This window comes from Bidens hawaiensis, unplaced genomic scaffold (assembly GCF_021521415.1).
Source record: "Bidens hawaiensis isolate Kalapana, Puna unplaced genomic scaffold, B.hawaiensis_p1.1 tig00016263_1, whole genome shotgun sequence".
Taxonomy (NCBI): Eukaryota; Viridiplantae; Streptophyta; class Magnoliopsida; order Asterales; family Asteraceae; genus Bidens; species Bidens hawaiensis.
This window is the reverse complement of record NW_027492483.1, coordinates 19,093-45,096: the sequence shown is the minus strand read 5'-3', so window position 1 is coordinate 45,096 and position 26,004 is coordinate 19,093. Positions and strand designations below refer to the sequence as shown.

The 26,004-nt window shown below is 32.2% G+C and overlaps 3 protein-coding genes across 4 annotated transcripts; 1 reads left to right on the top strand and 2 right to left on the bottom strand.

Annotated features, from left to right (window-relative positions):
* The first annotated feature begins 11,499 nt into the window (after nucleotides 1-11,499).
* LOC143551091 (nuclear transcription factor Y subunit A-8-like) lies at nucleotides 11,500-15,927 on the top strand. 2 transcript variants are annotated; one of them, XM_077041605.1, is made up of 6 exons: nucleotides 11,500-11,830; nucleotides 12,910-12,995; nucleotides 13,264-13,326; nucleotides 13,707-13,883; nucleotides 14,590-14,956; nucleotides 15,620-15,927. In XM_077041605.1, exons 1-5 carry the CDS (start codon nucleotides 11,674-11,676, stop codon nucleotides 14,929-14,931), a joined length of 825 nt encoding a protein of 274 aa, XP_076897720.1. In that variant the 5' UTR covers nucleotides 11,500-11,673; the 3' UTR covers nucleotides 14,932-14,956; nucleotides 15,620-15,927. The 2 variants fall into 2 exon arrangements, with proteins under 2 accessions (XP_076897720.1, XP_076897721.1); XM_077041606.1 differs by having other exon boundaries at nucleotides 13,716-13,883; nucleotides 15,620-15,917.
* Nucleotides 15,928-16,795: 868 nt separating this feature from the next.
* LOC143551087 (uncharacterized) lies at nucleotides 16,796-19,048 on the bottom strand. Its single transcript, XM_077041601.1, has 3 exons — nucleotides 18,944-19,048; nucleotides 17,996-18,229; nucleotides 16,796-17,092 (listed from the first exon to the last, which is right to left on the bottom strand). The coding sequence occupies exons 1-3, from the start codon at nucleotides 19,001-19,003 to the stop codon at nucleotides 16,949-16,951; spliced, it is 438 nt and encodes a 145-aa protein (XP_076897716.1). The 5' UTR covers nucleotides 19,004-19,048; the 3' UTR covers nucleotides 16,796-16,948.
* A 1,297-nt stretch (nucleotides 19,049-20,345) lies between these two features.
* Nucleotides 20,346-24,042, bottom strand: LOC143551086 (ATP synthase subunit O, mitochondrial-like). The gene is made up of 6 exons (XM_077041600.1): nucleotides 23,950-24,042; nucleotides 22,485-22,535; nucleotides 22,112-22,355; nucleotides 21,900-22,012; nucleotides 20,939-21,025; nucleotides 20,346-20,587 (listed from the first exon to the last, which is right to left on the bottom strand). Exons 1-6 carry the CDS (start codon nucleotides 24,025-24,027, stop codon nucleotides 20,462-20,464), a joined length of 699 nt encoding a protein of 232 aa, XP_076897715.1. The 5' UTR covers nucleotides 24,028-24,042; the 3' UTR covers nucleotides 20,346-20,461.
* Between the last annotated feature and the right edge of the window lie 1,962 nt (nucleotides 24,043-26,004).

The window sequence follows — 26,004 nt, the reverse complement described above, 5'->3', positions numbered from 1 at the left end:
TTCTTAATGTCAAGTTGCCAACTTAATAGCGGATTATTAAAATATCAAAAATTAAGGAAAATAGAAGATGTGTTTTTGGGTATATTCTTGGTACACTAGTATGTGTTTTAGGTAAATGGATCATGTATTGTCTAAATACAATACTCGTATCCTAACTCGTAAATTTTCTTTTTAGCTAAACAGTTAGTCTCAAACCCGAATACGCATTCTAAGTTTTTGGTTTTCTTGTAGTATTAAGGTTTTTGTGTCGCCCTTAGACAAATGGGATCTTAATAAAATTAAGAGTTAATTACATGAATGGTGTATGTAGTTAAGCCATAAAAATGAATTAGTTATTGTTGCCAAAACTTTACATCGCCCATCCTAGTCGTCTTTCCAAGTCATCAGTCTTTTACAAACAACCCTAATCGGTGCCTTTTGACTCTTTTAGGTCTTCAAGCTTCCGATCTTCACCTTCACTTTGTTATTAAGCTGAATTGTTCCGGCAAACTCTTTTTCTTCATATTCGATTTCAAGCATTGTTGGTGTTATTATGATTTTAGTATTATCAAGATCTTTTCTTTTCTTTTTTTCCCGATTCATTCAAGACTAAAGGCAAATGAGTATACCCGTATAGCGTTAACAATTATGAAGTGTGGAATATACACCTGTATAAGACTAAGCTCATTTCTAGCATATTTAACCTGGTGGTTTAATTAATTGAACCCCCCCCCCCCCTACCTAAGTGACTAGGGGTTCCGAGGGGCATCGCCCCTTGGTGAAGGTTGGGGACTTCAAGTTGCATTGAAAGTGGCAAATGATCGGAAAAAAATTGTATGGAAAGTGGTGGTCAGTGTGAATAGGTCACTAGTTGCAACTAAATATCAATTGCAAGTTTGCAACAAATTATTAGTAGCAACTTGATTCTCAATGCCTACTGTGCAATTATGCATCAATGGCAACTTAATTTACACTTTTCACACTCATTCTTCGTTTCTAAAGAATTATCTAATTTAAGATTTGAAGTACCGTTAAGTTAGTTTAAGCTGAGACTAGTTAGTACATGATTCAAAACGAGTATCAAGTGAATTCAATCTGCCATTTTGTTTGCAACAAGGTGATCAACAAATTAGCGCACTAATGAACTCTTGAAGCATAAAGTACATTGATGGAAGACTTGTCAAATTGCTTCAACGGTTATAAATTTTTCACGGTTTAGTTTGGTTGATTTTAATGCCCATGGTTACTATCTATTTGGGGACCCAATCCATGATATCTACGTACCACATACACCGTTAGTGTAATTTTGTTTATATATATATATATATACAATTAAGGTTACAACAGTCTGATTTGTACCTTAGATAAGTTTCTACCCGCCATTATTGGTGCCTCCTCCTGTGGTCACTAGTCACGTCGTAATCACGAACTACTATCTTAACTTTTTATCTCCAAACTACATCCTTGATTCCTTATAGGACAACCGATTTACGTGTTACTGTTGAAAAAAAAATCGGATAATTTATTCACCTTACAATGCTCAAATCATCGAACTTTGTCAATAAGATATAGTATTTGCCTTTTCAAAAGAAGAATCATGTACGACTAAATAAAGGCCCATCTCAAAGATCATAAAATATTGCTTTTACGTGGGCATAAGGTACCTAAGCTTTTAAGTGAATCTATTTTGGTTTATGTAGTGCTCTAACTTTTGTATATATCTTCCAAAGCTTTTTAATATAACCTTCAAGATGTTAACTATATAATCTAACTTTAGGAACATCTAAAAAAAAAAGATAACATATCAAAATTTGTAAAGGATGATATGAATATAGAGATGACGTAAAGCACACCTTGGTTAATTACATCTTATTTGACATTTGATTTTATATAAACTCATATGCTTACTTGTCCAAATGTGTTATTTGTTGCCAAATAAAAAATAATAATCAAATACATATAATTTTTCAGAATATAAAAGTCAAGCTTTTACTTTAATATGTACTTATTATTTTTAAAAGAAAATCCTAATGCATCTTAATCTTAAAGAGTAAAGATTAAATAAGAGGCATGCATGTAAAAATATGGTTGATTGGTTTAATTTACTGGATGAAATCGATTAATTTAAACATGTCTTATATATTATTCAGTTTAAAGACATAAACTCTATAATAATTTGTGTTAAAAATATTAACTTCAATTCCGATGTGTTTAAAATCATGTGATCAATATACGAGACGTAATTTGTTAATATAAGCATATCAAACACGTTAGAAATAAAAAAGGGTGGTTGATAAAGTGATCTATAACCACGAATACATACTTTTGCTAGTTATCACCTTCATTATGAATAGGGTTGTTATAAGATGTCGGACACGATACGATAAGACACGATTACCTGTCTTACTAAACACGAACATGACATGATAACTAATCGTGTCATTTTTTCCAAACACGAACATGAACCTGTTTAGTAACAGGTTAACCTGTTAATTGATCTGTTTAAAGACATAATGAATAATACATGTGTAATGAAACAAAAAATTTTAAAACGAGCATAAAATTCTTAATTAATACATAAGCCATAACATATTTGAAACAAAAAATAGGGGTGAACAATAACCGAATCGTTAACCGAACCGAACTGAAAACTGACGAAACCGAACCAAAAAACCGAATTAACCGAAATTAACCGAACCGTACCGAACTCTTCATTGTTTTCATATTTTCTAGGGGTTAGCAATAACCGAATCGTTAACTGAAACCGAACGGAAAACCGACAAAACCGAACCGATATAACCGAAAACCGAAATTAACCGAACCGAACTTTTCATTTTTTAGTATTTTCAAGCTTTTTTCCTTCTATTTCATGTATTATATGCATTAATAGTTTAATATTATCATTTTTATGTATTTATATCTCCATTTCATGTATTAATATCTCAATTTAATATGTTTAAACCTTCATTTCATGTAGTTATGCATTCATTTCATGTATTTAAACATTCATTTCATGTATTTTTAAGCAAAATTTTAGCCCAAATTTGATATTGGTTATTAACCGAAATTAACCGAACCGATAACCGATCGGTTAGGTTGGGTTAATGCTAATAACCGAACCGTGCACACCCCTAATAAAAAACCACAAATCAATAACATATTTGAAGCAAAAAAACACAAATCTATAACATACTTTAAACAAAAAACCATAGAAGAACATCATAACACCCATTAAAAATATAATATCCGGTTTTGACGGGCATAAGTGAAATGTTGTATATAAGTATGACTTTAGGTTTAGGACTTTATGAGCATATATTTATTTATTTTTATATTAAAATCTACATAGGTTACTAACATGTTAATAGGTTAAAGACCTGTTAATACACGAATTTAAACATGTTTTAAACAAGTCGACTTTTATAAGACACGAAACATGTTAAGCTCAAACCCAAACATGTTAAAACACGTGTCATGTCGTGCAGGGCCGTCTTTGAGGCATGGCAGGGTAGTCGACGGCCACAGGCCCGACACCCGGTAGGCCCGAATTTTTTTTTTTCAAAAAAAATTATATGTATTTTTATAAAAAATATATGTTTAATCAATGTTTCAACACGATTACATAACTACTAGCCTGGTCTAGTTGCAAAAGGCTATGACATATAACCAAAAGATTTTGAGTTCTAGACTTATTTAAGACAATTTTAAGATTATTTTTATACAAAAGGTTTTTACACAACTCAAATCATAATCAAATAAGCCCATTTAAAATTAAATTGTTTAAATCCAATAAAATGTTTCTTTTACTTAAGGGCCAAAAATTTTTTTGCCTTTGGCCCAAAAAATTTTTCGCCTTCTCAGAGCCGGCCCTGATGTCTTGTTAACAGGCCCGTATCATAAATTGGCAACCATAGTTATGAAACAGTAACGTGATGGCTGTCATTATTACAAAAAATTCATGTTTTCACTCATCAATATCTATTTGACTTACAAACACTTATTATTTTAATTTTCACGCATATAAAATATTTCTTATATTGAAAACCCGTGTTACAGGTCCCAAACTAACATATTTAATATTTATTATCTTAAAATCTCATTTAAAAGGAACACACAACAATTTGTCAAACAAGTTGTTCTGTAATAAAGGCAGTAGCTTGAACTTGTTTATTGGTACCCAAGACAATAATATTATTTCGTCATATTAAAAACAAACGTAATTTTAATTATTAAACGATGACGTCATGAAAACACGTATGGAAACAATGGTGACATAAGCAAAACAGGTGTTTGGCAGGGAAGGAACAAAGCTGCCCGGCCCGCCCAAACTGCCCGTTGAAGAGTCCACGTCAAACCTACCTGCTTCTATCACTTGTCGTGACATGTGAGTCATGACACCTTATTTATTCCACTCAACATGTATGTATGGTCCATAAATAACACATAAAATAAAATATAGTGAAATTTAAGCCCTACCTAACAACACATATTTTGTCATTCAATGATTATGTTATGGTGATGAAATAACCTTTTTTTATATATGTTTTAAGGTTTAAGAAATGACGAATCATATTAGGGTTTACCAACTTCATACAGATCACACAGTTAATTTCAAGTTATCAACTTTTTTATGACACGTTTAATGTATAGAGTAAATTACACGATCTGATGTGTCAAAGACTAAACAACTGATTATGAAAATAAGTTGTTCCCTATTATGAAAAATATAAAGAATAAAATATTTGTTTCCAAAACAACTTATATGGAACAATGGATCTATTAACAAAATGTTGATATTAAAGAAACTACCGAGGAACAAAGTATTGAAGAAGAGAAATTGATGAAGCCTCGTCAGTTGTTATCAAGATATAAGCAGTTCAGTTTCGCAGTTTTTAATTTGTCATCAATTTCTAGTTTTCTATTTTGTTAGTTGTTTGTTGTGAATCTGTTACATGTCGCTTTCATCCCTTAGTTCATCGGCACTTTTACACTGTATAAAATGGATAAGAGAGTCTCTTATTCGTTAACATACACTTCCCAAATTCTCTCATAAAAATACAATTTTGTACAAAAGTAGGAGAAAAAGATAAGTTAAATGTGAGGGAGAGCAAATATGATATATTGTAATCTTTTGATTATGATTAATGAAATGTTTGTTCATATGAATTGTTAGCTTGTTAAATTTCGTTGCATAACTCAATTGAGTAATTCACTAAGAATGAATTCAATAGACATGTATTTAATCGGTAAAGTTTAGTACAGTGTATCAATGTTTACCTAGTCAAGCATCGTTTGTTCTTCAGTTTTTCTAAAATTATATTATGATCTAAATAGTTTGTTACAGGTAAAAGTGATGGTCTCTAGCGTTTATGATTGTTAGTATTTCCAGTTATTTTTTTTAAGTAACAAAAGTACCCTTGTATTTTAAATATAAACAATACAATAAAACATAAGTACACATTTTAAGTTTGTGAGTCCAATTGATTATATAATATCAAAAAGATAATATATATTAGTTAAGATGTGAGATGATAATGTCTCGTTAATATGTGATAGTTATTGTGTATATTAAATTTTATTGTTATGTTGTATTGCTTATTAATTGAATAAGGCCATACGGCTAGGTTAACTAAAGCATGCAATTGATTAAATTGAAAGCCTTAAGTTGATCTTATAATTTGATTAAGGCCTTATATAGATCTTATATACAATTTATACGTAACAAAACCATAAAACAAATTCAATGTGGTTGTAAGCATTTTAACCCAAATTGCAACGTGATCAGTGTCGAAAGGAGTGATCAAAGATAAAGAGAAATGTGTTTCTAATCCCCTTAAAATAGTTACAGTAGGAAGGGGGCTAGAGATAACTTTTCCAAATTAGATGATAAGAATAGCTCTCTAAAGGTTTAAAAAGACCCAAAGTCGCCATAGAGCTGGATATTTTCTAATGGGAGTCACATCCTCTAAGATAACTCTTCCAAATTGACAATTCTCACATTTTACGCACTTGTTATGACCAACCGGCGTCCAAGAAGCTAGCTTCAGCTACCATATGCCAACTTTCATTGTTAAACAACAAATTAAACTTGCATGATAGCCCCCCCCCCCCCCCCCCCACCCCCACCCCGGCATCTAAGGCACCTAAACTAGAATCCTGGATGATGGTCTCTGAATCTTCACAATATGTTTGTATTTTCATCCCATTGCATATCTAGACCTCAAATTCCTCATTCAAACTCATCCACCATGCTCCAAACACACATCTTTCATGCCTTTACCCCTAATGTAAATGGACATATTTTAAGAATCATTGTTATACAACTAATTACAATAGCAACATTAAATTAAACACCTTAAACATCTAGAATTAACATGACCATCAATTAGAAAATGTAAAATATATTAGAGTGGGTGATGTGCATGCCATCTTATTGATCCAGTTTTGGTGAAAGATAAAGTCCGGTTCATAGAATCTCATGGGCAGAAGAAGGTTTGTTTTGCAAGTAACAAACCCAGAGTCAAAGTGAAGATTCATGATGATCGAGCTAGGAAGGTTATATCAGTCGGAGGACATCGTGACAGTGGGAGCACAGGTTGTGTTTCAGTTACAGTTCCAGGTTGACAGTGGATTAAGAAAACCAGTATTCCAGTTGTTAAAGTCTCTCCAGTGAATTACTTGCTGAATATGGAGAGTGTTTGTTCTCGGGGTATCTCAGGATCCGGCAGTTCGTTACAGTGGGAGCCGGTAGGGACAGAGAACGGGCCAGGGGCAGTTTTAGTCGTGACTGATGTGTTGGAGCTTCGAAGAGCTTCAATGGGGCCTTCAGGTTAATTGATGAGAAGGTGGTGGCAGCTAGAAGTTTAATGTTAGATTGTAGAAGTACGATGAGGAATGCAAACGAGAGTACTCAAGGCCTCCGAGTGGGAGATAGTTGGGTTCGTAGGCCTTTTGTTTTGGCCCGGTTTATTAGTTGAAGTCCAAAGGGCAGACGGGTGTAGGGTGGACAGACCGAAGCCCGGCCCACTTTGGATTTCTTGTTCAATAAGATGCAAACCCTAGATTAATCTTATATATTTGACGTTATGTACTTGTAATCTCTTGTCACTCAATAAAAGAAATACCTAGTTGTCACCCGTGGACGTATGTCAACTTTAGACAGAGCCACGTTAAATCCAGGGGCGCAGCTTCTCAAGGGCCAGGGGTCCCCCCCCTCGTTTTTCCGCTTAGTAGTGTATATTTTCCGATATTCGGCCGAAAATTTGTATACGTAATGTAAATTTACCCTTTTTTGGCAGAAAATTTGAGCCCCCCCCCCCCCCCCCCGAGTTTATGATTTTCACAATACATTACCCGTTTTTGGCAGAAAATTTGAGCCCTGACAAACTTGTCCAAGCTTCGCCACTGGTTAAATCCTCGTGTTCGCTTATTGCTTTCGTGTTTGTGTTCGGTTCATGTGCGTGTTTAATCCTAACACTTTTACTATAAATTATGTGTGTATCAATAATTCAAGTCCTAGAAGACATTATATGAGTAGTCAACTTGAGACAAAAGTAACATTGACACAAAAGTAGTGCCTAAAGTTAGATCCACAAATGAAATGTGTGGATACATGTCACAAAGTAAAGTGACTCGAAGGGGGGCCTGAACCAAGGGAGTTGTTTTATGAGCAGGGAGATTGCTAGGACACTTCATATATTATGTGTTTGGAAATGTTTAGATGTAAGGTTAAAATCACCAAAAGTGCTCTGAATAGTTGATACAGGAATACCCTATACACAAAAGTTGGAGTACTCTACACCGGACAGAGTAGTCTACATCTTAGCCACTTTTGGCACGTTAAAATGTGTTTTTGAGATTTGCAATAAGATAGTTAATTACTTACTCATTTAGCTATGTGTAATGTTGATTTCCTATACTTTCAAGTCTTTTCAGGTCTTTTCAGACATGACATTGATAACCCAGGTCATGATGAAATTGAATACCAGAGAGTTTTTTACACATGTTTTCGTATTTTGTCAAATTGCAGAGAACGTTACCAAACATTTTGGAAAATAGTTTTAAAGCCTAATATAAAAATGATGTGTTTATCATAAACAATGAAAAATTTTGGGACCAAATATTCCACTAAAAAGTTTTGAACGTTTTATGAAATACTTATGAGAGATGAGTGTTACAAAACTTGGTTTGACGATAAAACGGATGATAAGCAAGTAAAAGACAAAGTCCAAAATAGATTTACAATAACGTCGATTTTATTTTCATATTAAATAACATTTTGTAATTGTATATAAATCGTTAACTTATGGATCACTATAACTAACTTACTACGAAATTCATGATGATAATAGCTTACAACATGTTGTACAATTGACCTCTCATGATAAATGAATATACACCTTTTGTGTATATATTACTTTTTCGTAGATGAGGGCTAGACATCCATGAGATGTTTTCCAACATGTTTAACTATATGTTGGATTAGCTTGTCTAAGTGCAACATTTGTTTGTTGACTTTCTATAAATGTGGTATATAATAATACAAAGGGTCACATATAAGCGTATCCTATCTAGGTTGGAACAAATGCATCACATGCTAATGGTTGAACATGAGGTAATTCTAAATCTAGTATCTATACATACTATTAAAGCAAGATGTATTTTCTATTTGTCAAGCTTCTAGGATCTCCACATCAATGCCATGTCACCAATTTCTTTTCATACTAATGCCAACTCATCCACTATCATATATTTAAACCTTAACATTTCACCATTTTTACCCTAAACATTATATTCTCTCTTTCTCTATTAGCCGGATCTCCTTTCATCCTCTCCCATATTCCAGCGAATCCAAATCTAGATTTTTATTAATCGTTTTCCGGTAAGTTTCTATTATATCCGATTGTTGATATATGTATTTCCAGCAATATTATATTTTCTTCCGGTTATTATTTCTTTTAACCTTTTTATGTTTCTTTTCATTGTTAACTGATTTTATTAAAATCAGTTTAGGTTGGAAATAAAAAACGGCGATGTTTATAATATTTGGACGTGTTTACGTTTTTCCGGTAAGTATTGTCGGTAAGTTTTTCCGGTTATGTGTTATACCTATAATAATGATTGTTTTATATTTGTTTGAAGTTTTTTATTTTTCGTGTTTTTTTTGTTTGACATGCTATTAATCTATGTTCTAGATGAAAATTCTGTTCATCGATCGACGGTATCATTATTTCGTTTTTCCGGTAAGCTACATTTAAATTATCCGGTTATAAATTATAATTATAATCTTCCATAATATCAATGTTATAAAAAAACTTTATTATTTCAGGTTATTTACCCGATTGATTTACACAAGACTTCATTTAACTTTGTTAATCAAAATCGGAGATACCATGGTTATTATTATTTGTTATTTTCCGGTGAGACATTCAAATTTTCCGGTTAGAAATTAAATATCAAATGTTCCATAATATCAACATTAATATTCTACTTTATAATTCAGGTCAATTCCAAGACTGATAGAAGCTCATTTCTCTTGAAATTCTACCAAAAAATCCGAGATACCATGGTCATTCTCACAATTTCGTTTTTCCGGTAACACCTTTAAAAGTTTTCCGGTTATTAATTATAATTCAAAAATCTATAATATCAATATTAATTTTTGATTTTATTGTTTTAGCTTATTGCCCGACTCATATAATATAATTTCACGATTGAGCAAGACTTTAGAAGAAGCATTTTTATTATATATTCATGTATAGATTTACTTTTTTGAATATTCATGTATTTCAATTTCATTAATTTTAGTTAAAAGTAAATATTAATGTATACATAATTTGTATTCCATTAATAAATGACACAATTAAGTATTCCATTATCTGATAAATTTAAAGTAGCATAATAAAAGTATTTTATATAGAAAAACATAATATATGTTGTTTTCAAAGGCATAAACCTAAGGTTGATAAAGTTTGAATCTTGTTGTATATAAAATCACTCAAAATTCTTTTTTCAAATAACAACACTCATTCATAAAATTCAATAGCAATAAAATAATTTTAAACAATAGGAAAATCAAGTGGGTTTCTTACTTCCAAATAGGTTGTAAATAAGGCGAGTAGCTTGTGAGCTGAAGATCGGTTTATTAAAAACTCAAATCAAGCCGAGTTGAGCACAAATTTTATATTATGACTTATTTAATAAACGAGCCCGAGCCAGAGCTTCACATATTGAGTTTGAATTGCCTAGCCTAAACAAACTCTTTAAATAAATAATAACTAGTTTTTATCCCTCGTATTACGGGGTTGTTTTACATTTTTCTAAAATTTATATATTTTTATGGATTTTAATTTTATTTATTGTAAGGAAGTTATAATGTACTTATAATTTGATGATGAAAAGATTTCACAAATAAATGACATGTTATAACCCGGTTTAAAAGCTATTTGGGTTTGACGAGACCAATGACCTGCTTATTTTTTTTACTATAAAATCGTTGCTTACTTATAAATAAGATCTTTTTTAAAAAAAAACATCGGATGCTAATTTTTAGTAAATCCATATTTTATAAGATCTTTATATCAACTATTTGGTGAGATTAAGTTTTTAATTTATTATAACTCGTTTAAGGGCTATCTGGGTTTGGTGAGACTCATACTCGTGAGTTCGAGTCAAATGCATAAGAATCCTCTATTTACAAATAAAACAATCTGATAACTTAAAAGAATTTAGGCCAATGAGCTAGTGGTGGAGTGGTCAGGAAGAGACTTGGTGTTCCATGTGACTCAGGTTCAATTCATGATCACAACATTTAGTACAGAGGCAACATGGTGATGATGGGAGACTCGACGAGTAAGTGGTTTTCACTAGTTGGATCCTTGAACTGAACATGTTTTATCTTAACGCATTGTCGTGCATTTGGGAGAGTGTTCACGGATGTTGGCCTTAGCCGAGGGTTTTTCCCGGATTGAAAGACGAGTGTATCCCGATGCGATGAATTTAGCCAGTAGTTTGTTTAGAGAATTTAGGGATATATATACATTTAAGATAAATAAAAAATAAAATAATTAATAAATAAAAGACGAGCCGAGTTTGAATAACAAATCACGAGCCAAGCTCGAGCTTTAAGAATAGAGCTCTAAATGAGCCGAATTCAAGATCAAGCCCTTTTAAGTTAAAGCGATCTAAGCTCGAAAGCCCTCATAAGTTAAGACGAGCCAAACTTGAGCCTTAATGAGCTCGATTTGACTTAGCTCAGCTCATTTACACCCCAACATCCAAAGCATAACATATAAATTCAAAATGGTTCACCGTAAGTATACAAATAACTAAGGGTAAAACTGTAAATTACCCACCGGCCGGTTCAACCCGTTTATATATTATTATATTATATTCCATTTACTCCTTAACAGCGACACAAATAGCAACGCTGGCGTGAACCCTAAATAATAATAATAATAATAATATTATTATATCGAATCCAACAAATATCATCACATCATTTACAATTCACAATTCAAGATTCCAATTCCAATTCCAACAGGTTTCATTTCACTTTCCCCCAATTCCAATAAATTAGGGTTTCTTTCTTCAAACCGTTTGGTTATAAATTGATCACATAACCTTGCAATTGGGTATGAATACATGCTGAATAACTGATTGCCGTGAACTAGATTAGCCGAATTGAGAATCACCATGCCAGCAAACCCTAGCGATGAAGATCAACAGCAAGACGGAGTGCCGGTTATGCCTCCGGCGAATGTTTACTCGCAGCCGTGGTGGCACAGGATTAAACACGGTGTTGCTGTTGCTGTTAATGATAATACAGATTCATCCACTGCTCCACTGGCTGGTATGTGTTGATGAAGTTTAACTTAATATGCCTCGGGTTTTCGGTGTTGTTGAATTACTGATTTTGGGCGTAAATAAACTGGCTGTTAGATCTAGGGGTGAGCAATAACTGAACCGTTAACCGAAAACCGAAGAAAACGGACCGTAAATTGGTTATCGGTTTTTTTTGTGTGCCCTCGGTTAACCGGGCCGAGCCATTGATATTTGTATATAATTGTAGCTATTTTTTATCTCCGTTTAATGGATTTATAAATTTTAGCACAAGTTTGGTTATTAACCGAAATTAATCTAACTGAAGTGGGAACCGAAGAAAACGAACCGAAAATCAGTTATCGGTTTTTTTGTGTACTCTTGGTTAACCGGACCGAACCATTGATATTTTTATATAATTCTAGCTTTTATAACTCCATTTCATGTTTTTATAAATTTTATCCCAAGTTTGGTTGTTACTAACCGAAATTAACCTAACTGAACCGAGAACCGAAAACTGACAAACTGAACAAAATAACTGAACTGATTTTGGTTATCGGTTTCGGTGGATAATTTTGCAAAAATCGAATTTCGGTTTTTGGTTTTAGTGGAGTGGAATAACTGAACCGGACCGATATATGCTCACCACTAATCTGATCTGTTCTTGTTAGGTTATAAAGTTGATTTATGTTCTAGATTTCATAAATGTTAGTATTCATCAGTTGTTCATATGTTATGTTTGCTAACAAGGTAAAACACTTGATGCAGTTTCATAAATGTGTAAAATTGTCTTTTATTATGCTAATTAAGCTGCAGAATATTAATATTAGGTGGAATATGAAGTTGTTTTTAATCAGAGATAATTGATATTTACATGCAACAAATATGATGCAAAGCCTTGATTATATTGTTGGAAGTCTACTAGTTTTTTTTATTTTTTTTGTTTTATTTTTTTATTTTTATGTAGTGTTAAGCTTATTAGACCCTTTTCCAGAACTTTATACAACATTTTTTAGTTTGGCTTTGAAAAGTGTATTATTTTTTCTTAATGTTTGCTTTTCTTGTCTGTTATGTAGAAGTGGGATTATGACACTGAACTTAACATTTCAGGTTTGAATGTGAACAATGGTCAAGATCAGCATCAGGCTAAACAAGTTGAAACAAATTCACCGATGGAACTTGTGGGCCACTCAATAGTAATCCCTCTTATCTCTCTCTCTCTAGTCTCTACACACACATATGTGTAGGTCTTATGTGCCATAATTAAAGAAATAGATACAAGTGCTAACATAGTTTTCACATATCTCTGTGTGTGTGTGTAAGTATTTATTTATACATTAAAATTTTGAAACTGTGAAAAATGAGGCCACTGGACACTATTATTATGAGATCAACTAAGTGGGAATTTAGAATTTAATATTTTTTCATAGTACTAGCCAACCACTTACTAAAAGCATTTTGCAGGTTTTGTCATCTTATCCATATCAGGACCCACAATATGCAGGAATGATGAATTATGGAACTCCGGTAAGAACGCTTAACTTTTTTTGCAGTTCCATTATTTTATTTTGTGCCAGCTTGCAGACAAATGTTTTGGTCAATGAATATTGGATGACATGTTATAGTTAGAAATCATAATTATAAACATATGTGGACCATGATCAAGATTACAATAAGCCCTACCATATAATCTTTACAATTTACATAATTAGCTTTCCCAATTTGTCACATTTTTGTCCACGTGTTTTGCAAATTAAAAATTTGAGTTATTAGGAGGCGGAATTTATTGTTACAGGTGACAATCTGTGTGTACTGATCAGTTATAGTTGTATAAGAAACTTCTTTGTTATAGCGCCTGTTAAAATGTTTTTTCATCGGGAAGATTTTTTTTTGACAATTCTGTTGAGGCATGCCAGCTGACACATCCGCCGTATCTTGGGATCCATCCGCCTAGAATGCCATTGCCTTTACAAATGGAGGAGGAGCCGGTTTATGTGAACGCTAAACAGTATCATGGGATTCTAAGGCGAAGACAATCGAGGGCTAAAGCAGAATTGGAAAAGAAAGTGATCAAGTCGAGAAAGGTACAATTTTTTTAACTAGAAAATTTACAGGAAATGTTTGCTGGATTATTGAAGTTTGCTGGATTATTGAATATTATGTTAATTTAAATAAGACTGCACATGTTCTTTCACTACAGTTATACTCCTTTCTAAAAAACCGTCTTTTTATACCACATTTAAAGCAATGGTTATAAGTATTTATGCAGTTCTCACAGTAATAAACTTAAAAATCAGTTGTGTATTGAACATCCCTCTTTCAAAATTGTTTAACAGCTCTTTTGAGTGTACGTGTGTATACATGTATATGAATGCCAATTAAATTATTTTGATTTAATGTCCTACAACTTGATGCAGTTTTTTTGTTTTTTAGAGGTGACAGAATAGATGGGTGGGTCGGTTGGGCTGACCAAAAATACACTTTGTTCAAAGCTTTTAATTTTTTTATAAATAATCAGTGTAGAAAGTATGAAAATGAGCATCATATTATATCAACATGAATACACTTTCTTGAATAAAATGCTTTAGGTGGATTAACTGAAATTTATCTTTTGCCGTTTGACCCATTTTCTTTTAATCTTAACCCGTTTGACCCATTAGAGATAAAACATAACCTCACAATGAGTAATAAGTAAATAGGTCAAATTGCTACATGAAACATCTAGTATATTATATGCTAATTATTATTGTTTTTACTTATCAAAGTGAACTTATTTTGTCTTCATTTCAGCCGTATCTCCATGAATCGCGGCACCAACACGCGATTAAAAGGGCCCGGGGCTGTGGAGGCCGCTTCCTCAATACAAAAAAGCTCAATAATGATGGAACCACAGATCCTTCACAACAAAACGGGTCAAAATCCGTTCAACACACATCATTGCAATCAGATTCCACAAACTACTCTGGAAACTCTGCAATCTTTGAAGATATGCTTAAAAGAAACAGCCCCTCAAATGGAAACAACAATGATCACCACATGTTGTCATCAACATGCAACTTTAATTTGATGGATAGGGAAGGAGGGCACTACTTCAAAAGGGATAAGGGTAATATGGTTAATCAGTTTCCGTAACGGCCCGTATTACTGATGACAAAAGGTTAGTTCCTGTTAAAATGTTTATCGGGGTAAATCTTGTTAAAAGCCAACATTTTGGACATATTTTTCCCTCACTTAGGTGAACATGGTTCGATTATAGGCCAAAACTGAATCTGTAGCCTCTCTTACTTTTTTTAGATTTTCATAACGGGTCCGTTTCACTTTCAGTTAAATAAGTTTAATTATACAAAAATATTAAATAATATGGTTCGTTAGTTCAGTTCAGTTAATAGATCCGATAATATTTCAGGTGAAATAAAAAAAATTTGTAAGCATGTTGAGGAAGAATGAAGGTGTTATTTAAAAAAATTATAGCTAAAAGCATATTATGTTGAAGGTGTTATATATAAGAATGAAGGTTTTTTTAATATATATTGTTATAAAAATCACAAAATATAAAGGTTGGTTTTAATGATGGTTTGTTTGGGTAAATTCGTTAATTTATATACATGTATAACACGATAACCATAACAAAACCATAAAATTTGGTTGTCAAAAAGTGATAACTGAACAATCGGTTTCTCAATTGGTTAGGTTATTTTGATTAAAGTTGGTTAGAGTTTTTTTTTTTTTCTTTTTTTTCATTTCTAGATTAATCTTGCATTAAGTTAATAAAATTCATTCAAGAAAAGCGCAGTGACGTTCTGTTTGGTTGAAAGTGCAGGCATGTAACATATGTTAATGTTATCTGGCAATTCATTCTTGGCTTTGGTTACTTGTGTTGGTTCTACTGTGTAAGGCTAGAGAGAGTGACTGTTATCAACCTATCTCACAATCTTTTGTGCAATCTGGAGTTGTACCATGTAAGGGATGAAACTTGTACATTTGGAATCCTAAGAACATGTTGTAATAGTTGAAAGATGGTGGTATTGTCTGTCCCATGGGACAGGATGAGACCTTATTCGCCTGCTCACTATGTTTGGAAATGATTTTCATCTTCCTTTTGACCAATTATATGTCCAAAAGACCTACCAGCTGTATGTTAGTTGGATCGAAACTGACATGCATTGCATTGTTACTTTTGTATACGCTTTTTGGTTGATGCATGCACAGTTGCAACAACTGTCTGTGGATTATGCCGAAATACAACGTTTTGTGCACATAACAACCTGTTCGCTAAAGCCTTTTGCAAAACGTTTTAAACAGTCAATTGTAGGTCTAGTTTGATGGTTGATTTGACTGAAATGCCTTTGGTGAGTGATTTAAATTTTTATGTAAGTTGTGTTTTCTTATATCAATCCCCTAAGCAGCTTTCGGAATCATGGATGAGATTAAAGCAATTCATGTCTAAATGAAATCAATAATTGGATAGAACAAGAAGTGTATTTTAAAGAAAGAGCATTTACATAAAGGTTTAAGCGACCCAACGAAATCGTCAGCCATGACATTCGACAGTCCTAACTGTTTGGGCAATTATATGATAACGCTTGCTATCGAAATATACTTGTAGCTAAAGGGGGTGCAAAATTGGTCTATAAACCAAACCGTGTTGGTCTAACATGTTATAAAAATCAGTTTAGTAGTGCTCGGAACTTAAAACTGATTTGGATTGGGTTATAAATCAGGTTGGGGCAAAAAGGCGGGGTTTACTTTACGTTTTTAAAATCGGCTCAGGTCCAAAACAGGTTTTAGTGAATACGAGCTGATGTACGAACCTATAGTGTCAAAAACCAGTTCAGCCGAAACCATATTTCTGGGTGAGGTGGGCAGGTTCCTACTACTACTATACAAATACTGTCAATAAGCTCAAAACCTGTAACAAATTAAGGCTCTAGTGAGAGTTGGTAACGACTCTCTGAAGGATAACTTCTATAAGTAACGCTTTATTTTGTTGATACAAATATTCCGTCGACAATAAACTTAAATATTACATGACCACAACTCTTTCGACAAAAGATATACAAAGATGATCTCTGGATTCACAGCAAATGAAACCGAAACCCACTAGAAAAAAGGGTCGAAAATTGCAAACTCAAAGCCACATTATGATTCATCAGTAGACCGATCCGTTGCCTGTAACACAAGATTTGACTAGTTGCTTCAAACCCCTCTTCTTCTTCTTGATCAATTTCTTCTTTTGTTCTTGTTCAAGTCTTCTCTTCTCCGCGTCTATCTCCTCCTCCAACTGCACACACAACTGAACATCGATCCGACCACTTAGTATCTAAACATCAGTGTTAAATGACTTAAATCGTTCGTGTTCATAGGTTTGACCCAACATACTACACAAAAACCCAAAAATTTTAAGACGATCCTTTAACCCAGATTTCGTTGTTTGCTATATTTTAGCATTATTTGAAAACAATAAGCTTGTTGCTCGCTTACCCATTATCCAGATGTAGTTCGGTTTGTGTTTAATTATTTAATTTTATTAAAAAAAACAGTTGTGTTAAAAAAATGGCAAATATATAGTAACCAGGGATTTTTTTTTCTGTTTTTAACTTTCAACATAAAATACCGCCTTCTTAATTTTATTAATAAAACTAAAAAATTGTGATTACATCAAAACATAAGCCAAGCCAAACGGGCAACAAGTTACGCGTCGCTATCCCTTTTTGAATTGCAAAGCCCAATCTTAATTTAGAAGATACAACACATTTAAAAAAACAGAAAAATTACCGAAAAACATATCAACCCTCTAACCCTCCAAATCGATCCAAACACAATGGGTTTAACCTAAAACTGACCAAAAAGTTTTTTAAAGTGAAATACCTAAGTTTTACTAAATAAAATAAAAATTATGCATGAGGCAATCATGCATGCATAGTGCTAGCTATTATGACTATGACCTCAAGATCTATCAATGTAATGTGATTTTCTAAGACTTCGTGTAGTGGCGGCAATTTTGGGCGATAAAGAGCAGGGGCAAAATGTTTGGGGTGGGGGTGGGCAACAAATTCTTGTCCGGGGGTTATGTTTGGGAAATATTATTATTATTATTATTATTATTATTATTATTATATGTTGTGATATATATACCATAAAGGTAAATGAATCAATGAATATTATTGAATATATATACCACCAGTTTTTTTTTTACCTTTGCTACGCGGTCTTCGACATGAACAAGCCTCTCGATTAAGGTTCCTTTCATCTCCGTCTCCACTATCACATCATCGATCGGACGACAATGCTTCTCTAAGCTCCGAGGCGAAAAATCAAACGACGAAGCTTTACCCTCACTCGCAAGCGTACTACTCGACGGACTCGATGGACACGAAATCTTCGGCGTTCGGAAACTATTCCCACCTTTTAAGTCTTCCAATTTCCTCACCTATTCACAAATCAAATCACAATAACAAAAATAGATTAAAAAATCGGGGTGTAAACAAGTTGAGTCGAGCTCAGCTTGTTTTAAGCTATGAGAGCTCGAGCCCATTTTTTAAAGCTTGAGCTCAGCACATTAGTTGTTTTCAAGCTCGACTCTCTTATTATTTATTATTGATTAATTAACTTAAAAATGCTTTTATTTATTCTTATATATTTTGAGAAAAACCTTATACGAACCTCATCTTAGGCTCGTGAACTATCTTAAGCGAGTCAAAGATATGCCGTACGTATGAAACTAATACTACAAGTTCCAAAAGAGGTTATAAACAAAAAGTACACAAGGCTTGTTAAGACTTGACGAGCTTCCCATAAAGGCTCGAGCATAGACTCAGATAACTAAATGAGCCGAACTCGTGTGGTGCAAAATTAATACAATGAAGTTCAAAAGAGTTCAAAAAACTAAAAAAATACACAAGGCTTGTTAAGACTTGACGAGCTTCCCATACTAGGCTTGAACACAAGCTCGATAACTAAATGAGCGCTATATGAGACTCTGACTTGACCCAAGCTCAAAATAGCTCAGCTTGTTAATTACATGCTAGTTATAGACATGAGCACAAGTAACCACCAAGCTAGTTACCGATACAAGCTCGAGTAACCCACAAGCGGCTCAACTCGTCTGCACCTACAGGTTTTATTTATTACTATTTTTACTTACGATTATATCGAGACGATCGAGTCTTGTAAGCATGGGTTCTTCAACTGTCGTTACCGCCATTGTCTTGCTATAAAAAAAACTTTCTTTAAACAAACAAAAGTTAATGTTTTGTTTCCCGGGAATTGAAGGACGTTTTAAGGTTTCTGTTATGTTTTGGTGAAAAGACGTAGGGAACATGACTATATAAATGTTTCTGGTATGCAACTGGTGTTTGACACGTGTTGGAACTTGGTTAGGTGGTGATGGCGGCTGAAGACACGTTGCATGATTACGTGTCGAGTTACGAGGTCATCATATGGAGATATGGATAATAGATTGCTATTTCTAGTAATTTCTATGTTTGATACTAGTATTGTAGTTATATGTAAATTTGTGTGTTATATTTTGTCGGTATTATAGTAGTTACAAAGGGCTTTGCGGTTCTTTTGTTGTTATTTGCCAAAACTTAATATAAGGGTTTTACTTTTTTTTTTTCTTAATTTATAGAGTAAGTTATAGTTATATTAATAATGATAGTGTTATTAAGTTAGCTAAAGTTTTTCATTTTAACTTTATTGTGTTAGCTTTAGTATGCAAGTCTTAGAACGTTGTATGGTTCGGTTTATTAAATTACACAATTTAGCCCTCGAATGAGGGTAGTTCTTTCTTTTCTTCAATCGTTAGACTACGTGTACATTGTCTGTACTGTATAAAGTATAAACTCCTAGAAGCGTGAAAACACACCACGTTGACCAAAAAAGCGGTGTTGAGTTGGATTTGGGGCGTTAATCCACAACAAATAGCCTCGAATTTGTTGACGCGAAAGTCAAATGAAGTAGAGTATTGATGGAAATACATTATTGCGAGTTTCCAATATCAATACGAACATATGGTCCTGCAACAATCGTTGGATTGTTGACTTGCTTCTATTGTCGTCCAAGAACTATAATCGTTTTATTTACTTTATAAAGAACATTTTCTTATGTTAGTATCGCCATACTTGTTTTTGTTTGAAAGTGTATAAATTAATAAATATTGTTATCTTGTATTGCCGTACCTGTCTTTAACTAACATGTCAATTATAGTGATGTATAGCTTGATAAAATTGTCAAGAGACCATTAAAAGGACAAAGTTAATACCAAAAATATAACTAGTGAAATGCTAAGAATGTGAAGAATTGAAAAGGTAAAAATGCAAAGAGTTAAAAGTCTTAAAAACAGTTTTCACTATCTTATTCAATTTGATAAAAACAAAAAAATTATAAAAGCATTCAATGCATCAAAAACATTAAAAGAGTGTTGCACTAGGTTTTAATTAGAACGGTGCATGAAAATTATTTACTGCTATACTCAATCAATCAAATCAATTTGCATCATCATGTGACTTGAGAATCAGCCAGAAGATAGATATAACTTCAAATAACAACATTTAACTTTTTATTTCATCAATATCAAAAATGAAGAAAACCAGATAAAAACATTCTTTCTTGAAACCATTAAATTAAAACAGGCCCATAGTCTTACAAAAGAGCCACATGTTTAAGCATCAAAGTTAACCGGATCACGCAAGAACCGCTCCATTTGCCTTGCCCGGGTCTTTATCGACATGTCAAAAACCTTTTGCCCGAATTCCACCACAAGCCCGCCGAGAATACTGGGATCAATCTGATGTTCATATACAAAAAAAAAAAAAAAAAAAAAAAAAAAAAAAAAGTTGTCACTCTGTTGTTCCATTGCAGAAGTTCAAGCATAAACTAAATGTGATAGCTATAACCCGATTATCGAAAAGAATCAATTAGGGCTATGTTTACATCAAACGGGCCAGATGGGTAAAATTTAAAAGCTTCGCTCAGATAAGAAAATTTTAAAATCTTGGCTAATAATGAGTCATCAAATTGGTTAAGGGATAGATAAGTGCATTTAGTTCAGAAAATGAAATTACTTTTGTTTAGTTTGTGTAAACATATTTAAGAAATTATTTAATATTTGTTAAATTCAGAAATGGGCATAAACTACCTTCTGCTCAAGATGAACTTTCTTCCCTTTACCGAGTATTTCCTGTAAAGTTGCTTTCAATTCTTTCTCTTCTTCAGCAGGGAGTGGCTGGTAGAATAGCAAAATTGTATCAGAAATATGTCAAAGAGTGCAATTAATAAGATCAAACTGAGTTATATCAAGACAAAGAGATAAAACAAAACGAAAAAGCATGCTAAATATAACCGGTTAAACAAATCATAGTTATGCAATATGTTTTCTTATATCTTTCTTTGATTTTCCCTATTGACCAGATCAAACAAAATCATTAGTGAATCTTGAACATTATATTATCATATAACCACATTAAGATCAACATAGAACAAACTCAAAACGAAATAAATATATGGATCCAAGAAACTGCAATCCACTACAGTACAAGTGGGATCTAAAAAGAGTTGAAAACTAATTTGTGGATAGGGGACCAGGAGTGTAAACGAGCCAAGTGTTTGTGAGCTACTCAAGATCAACCTGCTAACAACTCAAATCTCGTCGAGCTTAAATGAGCTTGAGCCCGAGCTCAAGCCTAAATTAGAGCTCATTTAATAGATGAGCTCGAGCTGATGAAAAATAACTAAATAATATATATTATGTTATATATAACAAAATACTAATAATAAATAAGAATTAAAATATTATGTAAGGATACAAATAATCTTATAAAATAAATAAAAATCATGCAAAATTAAAAACGAGTCGCACGTGAGCCGCACTCGAGCTTAAAAAATTACTTTCGAGCTTCAGATATAGAGCTCGAAACAAGCTCTGCAATGTTAAACGAGCCAAGCTTGAGCTTAGACGAGGTCAAGCCCAACTTAGCTCGTTTACACCTCTATTCATGGCTTAAGAAAAACAAGGACAGCGCATATTATGCTTTTAAAAAAGTTCAGGTACTTGCAAAAGTTCTTATTTTACAACTTTTTAAAGTCAAAATCAGACTTACAATCACAGTAGTGACAACAGCTTTAACTTCTCCTCGATGCGCCATGGTCAAATCCGAAAACCTCTTGGCGATAGTGTCAACATGTCGAAGCCGCCCATTGTCAGCCAAAACAACTGCCAAAAATCACATAACTCAATAAAACAACTAACCTCATTCACAAAACAAATCTTCGGTAACAACATCAACACATAATAATTAGAATTGATCTATACCTAAGAAATTCTTTGTGACATCTGAAAACTTAGCTTGAGCAGAAATTTCATTAATGGCCTTCACTCTAGTATCTGCAGGCACCGCCAAATCTTTCATGAACTGAGAAAATGTTGAGGCTTTTGTAGTGGCTGCAACAAAATCAGCCAGTTCTGATTCAACTTTTTCCAATGCGTTTGCTTTTGCTGCTGCAATGAATAATGCCGATGCATAGTTTCCCGAGCCTCCAAACATAGCTACAGGAACCTGAGCAACATCATGACAATTAAATATTAACATCAGTAACTTTGGAAATATTATAATTGTGACACATTTCAATACCCTTTAAGCCAATATAGCAAAGTATTACACAGCATGATGAGTATAATACATTACCTTGACCTTTACTTCCTTAGAAGCAGAACCAGAAGCATAATTTCTCAATTGCTGCAAAATCAAAATAGTAAATTTAGCAAAACTCAAAAAAAATATTCATATTTATAAAAACATCATTAGACGATGATGCTTGACAAAAAAGGACATGTGCGGAAAGATAATGAACACTCTAGGCATAAACAAATCATCTACAAAACTACGTACTAATAGACAAAAACAATAAAGGATAGGGTGAAACATGCAACATGATGAATACCCTTATACAATACAATTTTGTTTGGCAGAAGCAACTATAAGTCGGTGAGTTAAGTCACCAAAACATTGCAGCTTAAATATATAAATATTATGACTACTAAAAAGTTCCGTTCATCTAATGTCACCAAACATTGCAGCTTAAATATACAAATAGTATGATTACTAAAAAGTTTCGTTCATCTAAATTGTAGCTTTATATCATGTTTTCACATTATAGTATTAAACATGTTGGGAAAATGCTACTTTGAGTATATTATCATATTACAGAGTATCGATTAAGAGTTAAGACCATACACTTGTGGGACAAATACCTCAAATTATTATTTCAATATTTGTATTCAACCTTTTCGCATGTGAATATGTGTACCAATTCCAACATTAGATAACTTAATTAGATAAACAAACGGCTGAGACTACAATATACATATTGAATTATTGACTTGTGTGAAGTATTAAGCTGTCATGCCACGTAGATCTAGTTGTTTGTTGTTAATAGTTAGTTAGTCAGTTAATCATAAGTTAGTTAAACTGATCTTTGTATATAAGCTAGAGCTCGCTTATATACAGATATTATGATTAACCGACTAACTAACTAATAACAACAAGCAACTAGATCTACGAGGCAGCTAGTCTACATGGCACAATAGTTTAATACTTCACAATTTATATAATAATGTATATTGAGTTATACAATTTACATAATCAAATCCGAACCTGGAAGTGACTACATTTCATCCACCTACGTTAAAATCACATGTTATTACGTTTTATTTATGCAACTGAACCCTAACTACAATGCGTCAAAATTAATTCAAATAAAATTCCAGACACACCCACATTATCGATTCGACATCGACGCCCTACTTACAAAAAAATATCAGCTAGGTGTTTGAATAAAAACACCAAAAAAAGACTTCAACCGATAGTTTCCGACTATCCCTAACCGGAAAACCCTGAAAAAACTGTGAATTCGGTTTGCGGTGCGGTTATCTTTTCAACAAATCTTACTTACTTATTCGGACAACGGAACCGAATAATAACCAGCTTAATCTATTTAATGATAACAGAACCGAACGGAAGGAAATAAATGGGTTGAATCTGGTTGGGTTAGACGTATTTGTAATACGGTTAGGGCAAAATAAAAATTGAAAATATAATAAACAATCATCAGCTAATAATTCAATTTGATAATTATTATTATTATAGTTACCTGAGAAGGTGGTGAGATGGTGGATCGAAGTGATAGAGCTTTGGTGGCGGTTGATCGGAGTCTTGCAGCCATCGCCATTAGAAATGAAACCCTGGATACATACGGAATAACCTCTGTGTATGTTTTCACAAGTGACAAAAGGTAGCTTATTAGCCTGTGTTATTTTGGGTTACTTATTATTAAAAGGTTATCAAATAAAAAAAACACAAAATTCAGGTAAAAAATTTTATGACATTTTTAGATATGGGTTTGCAAACAGTTTATGAAACACTAGTCTGAGGCTCGTGTTTTATACGGTTAATTGATAAAAGTTTTAAACTTTAACCATTAAATGAAAAACGATTAACAATATGATTATATATTGTTAATACAATTACAATTTACATTAAAATTATAGAAATTACATAAATATGTTACAAATAAATAAAACATTCCTAGTGCACTATATTTGTGATTGTATTGGTTGGTATACATTGTTTATCAAAAATCAAACTATTTAATACATGTCTGCTTGTAACTCTTGATAAGGTAACTTATACGTTTGTTTATAACTCTTCCTTGTGACAAGTAAGGTTCTTCAAGTGCATACCGACCATAGATAAATGATAATGTATCCATGAAACTAACAAAAAATATTTATACATAAAATATCATACATTTTAATCAATTAATATGATGCCATTTGAGATCATCTGCTCATGTTTATCCAAAAATCATTATTGTCCTAAAAACCAGATTACCTGAACTTTGATTAGATAATCATCTTTAGAATATTTAGAATTTGAAATTGATTGATCATGATAAATTTGTTGCCATTAATATTTTGTGTATTAAAAAATTTTAATTGATTTTATATTTTACAATTAATAATTGTATAATCAATCAACATATAAACCGAAAATTAAAATATAACAAAATGATTTATTTCATTTTATGTAAATGTAATTGCCAGAAAAAATGACAAAGACATATGGACCTTAAAGCATGGTCAAATAGCAGTGATTATTCTAAGTTAGTAGAATATTAGAGGATTTAAAGTTACATAAAGTGTAGATAGTGATTATTATTTATAATACTTGAAAGTATTGGATTAAGAATGTTTAAATTTTGAATACTAATCCCGTTTTATTAGTTAATATTATGGGAAATTGTTGGAATATTTAACAAATCGACACACACACACACATATATATTAACAACTTATAGAAAAAAAAGAAGCAAAGATTTCGGATTTTTTTGGAAGCATGGTAAATGACTTTTAACCTGATTATTTATTTTTATTTTTTAAATTAACGTGAAAATGAAATATCCTTGAAATATAATGAGAAACATGATTAAGTTACAAATAATAAAAAAATATATATTTTTGTTAAGTTACTTTATAATTAAGATGAGAATCTTAATGAATTTTTATAAATTTTTATAATAAATGTTATAACTGTAAATTTGTATTAAAAAATTGTGTATAACTTTATTATTTTGAATATATACCATAACAAACACTTTAATTTTGTACTAACCAAAAGGTAAAACTAACATAACCAAGTTCGTGGTATTTGTATAAAAATAAAATTAATAAGTTAATATAATATTGAGTTTATGTAAATAACTGATTAAAACGATATTCTAGATTTCAATATCTTAAATGATTTTTGAAAAACGAAAATAGTGGAGTGAGATTGAAACAATTTTTTGGTTTAATGTTTTGAATGCTTTTATTTAAGTAATTTGTCTTATAAGGCCTATTAAACTAAAAGTATTTAAATGTATAAAAAAGTATAAGTCAAGTCATAAAATATATATTATTGAAGCATTTTGGTCTAAGCCATGAAAGAAAATATTGAATACTAAATATTGATCTTCTTATTGCTAAAACTCTTTATAATACTACACAATAAAATCATATAAATAAATGACAAATAATTCATATAGTAAATCGTTATATATATGGATTATAATTATAATGTTCAATATATATAATGGTTTAAATAAAAATAAGTTGTTTTTTAAGAATAGTAAGAACTAACAGAAAATTGACATTTGGTATTTATCTAT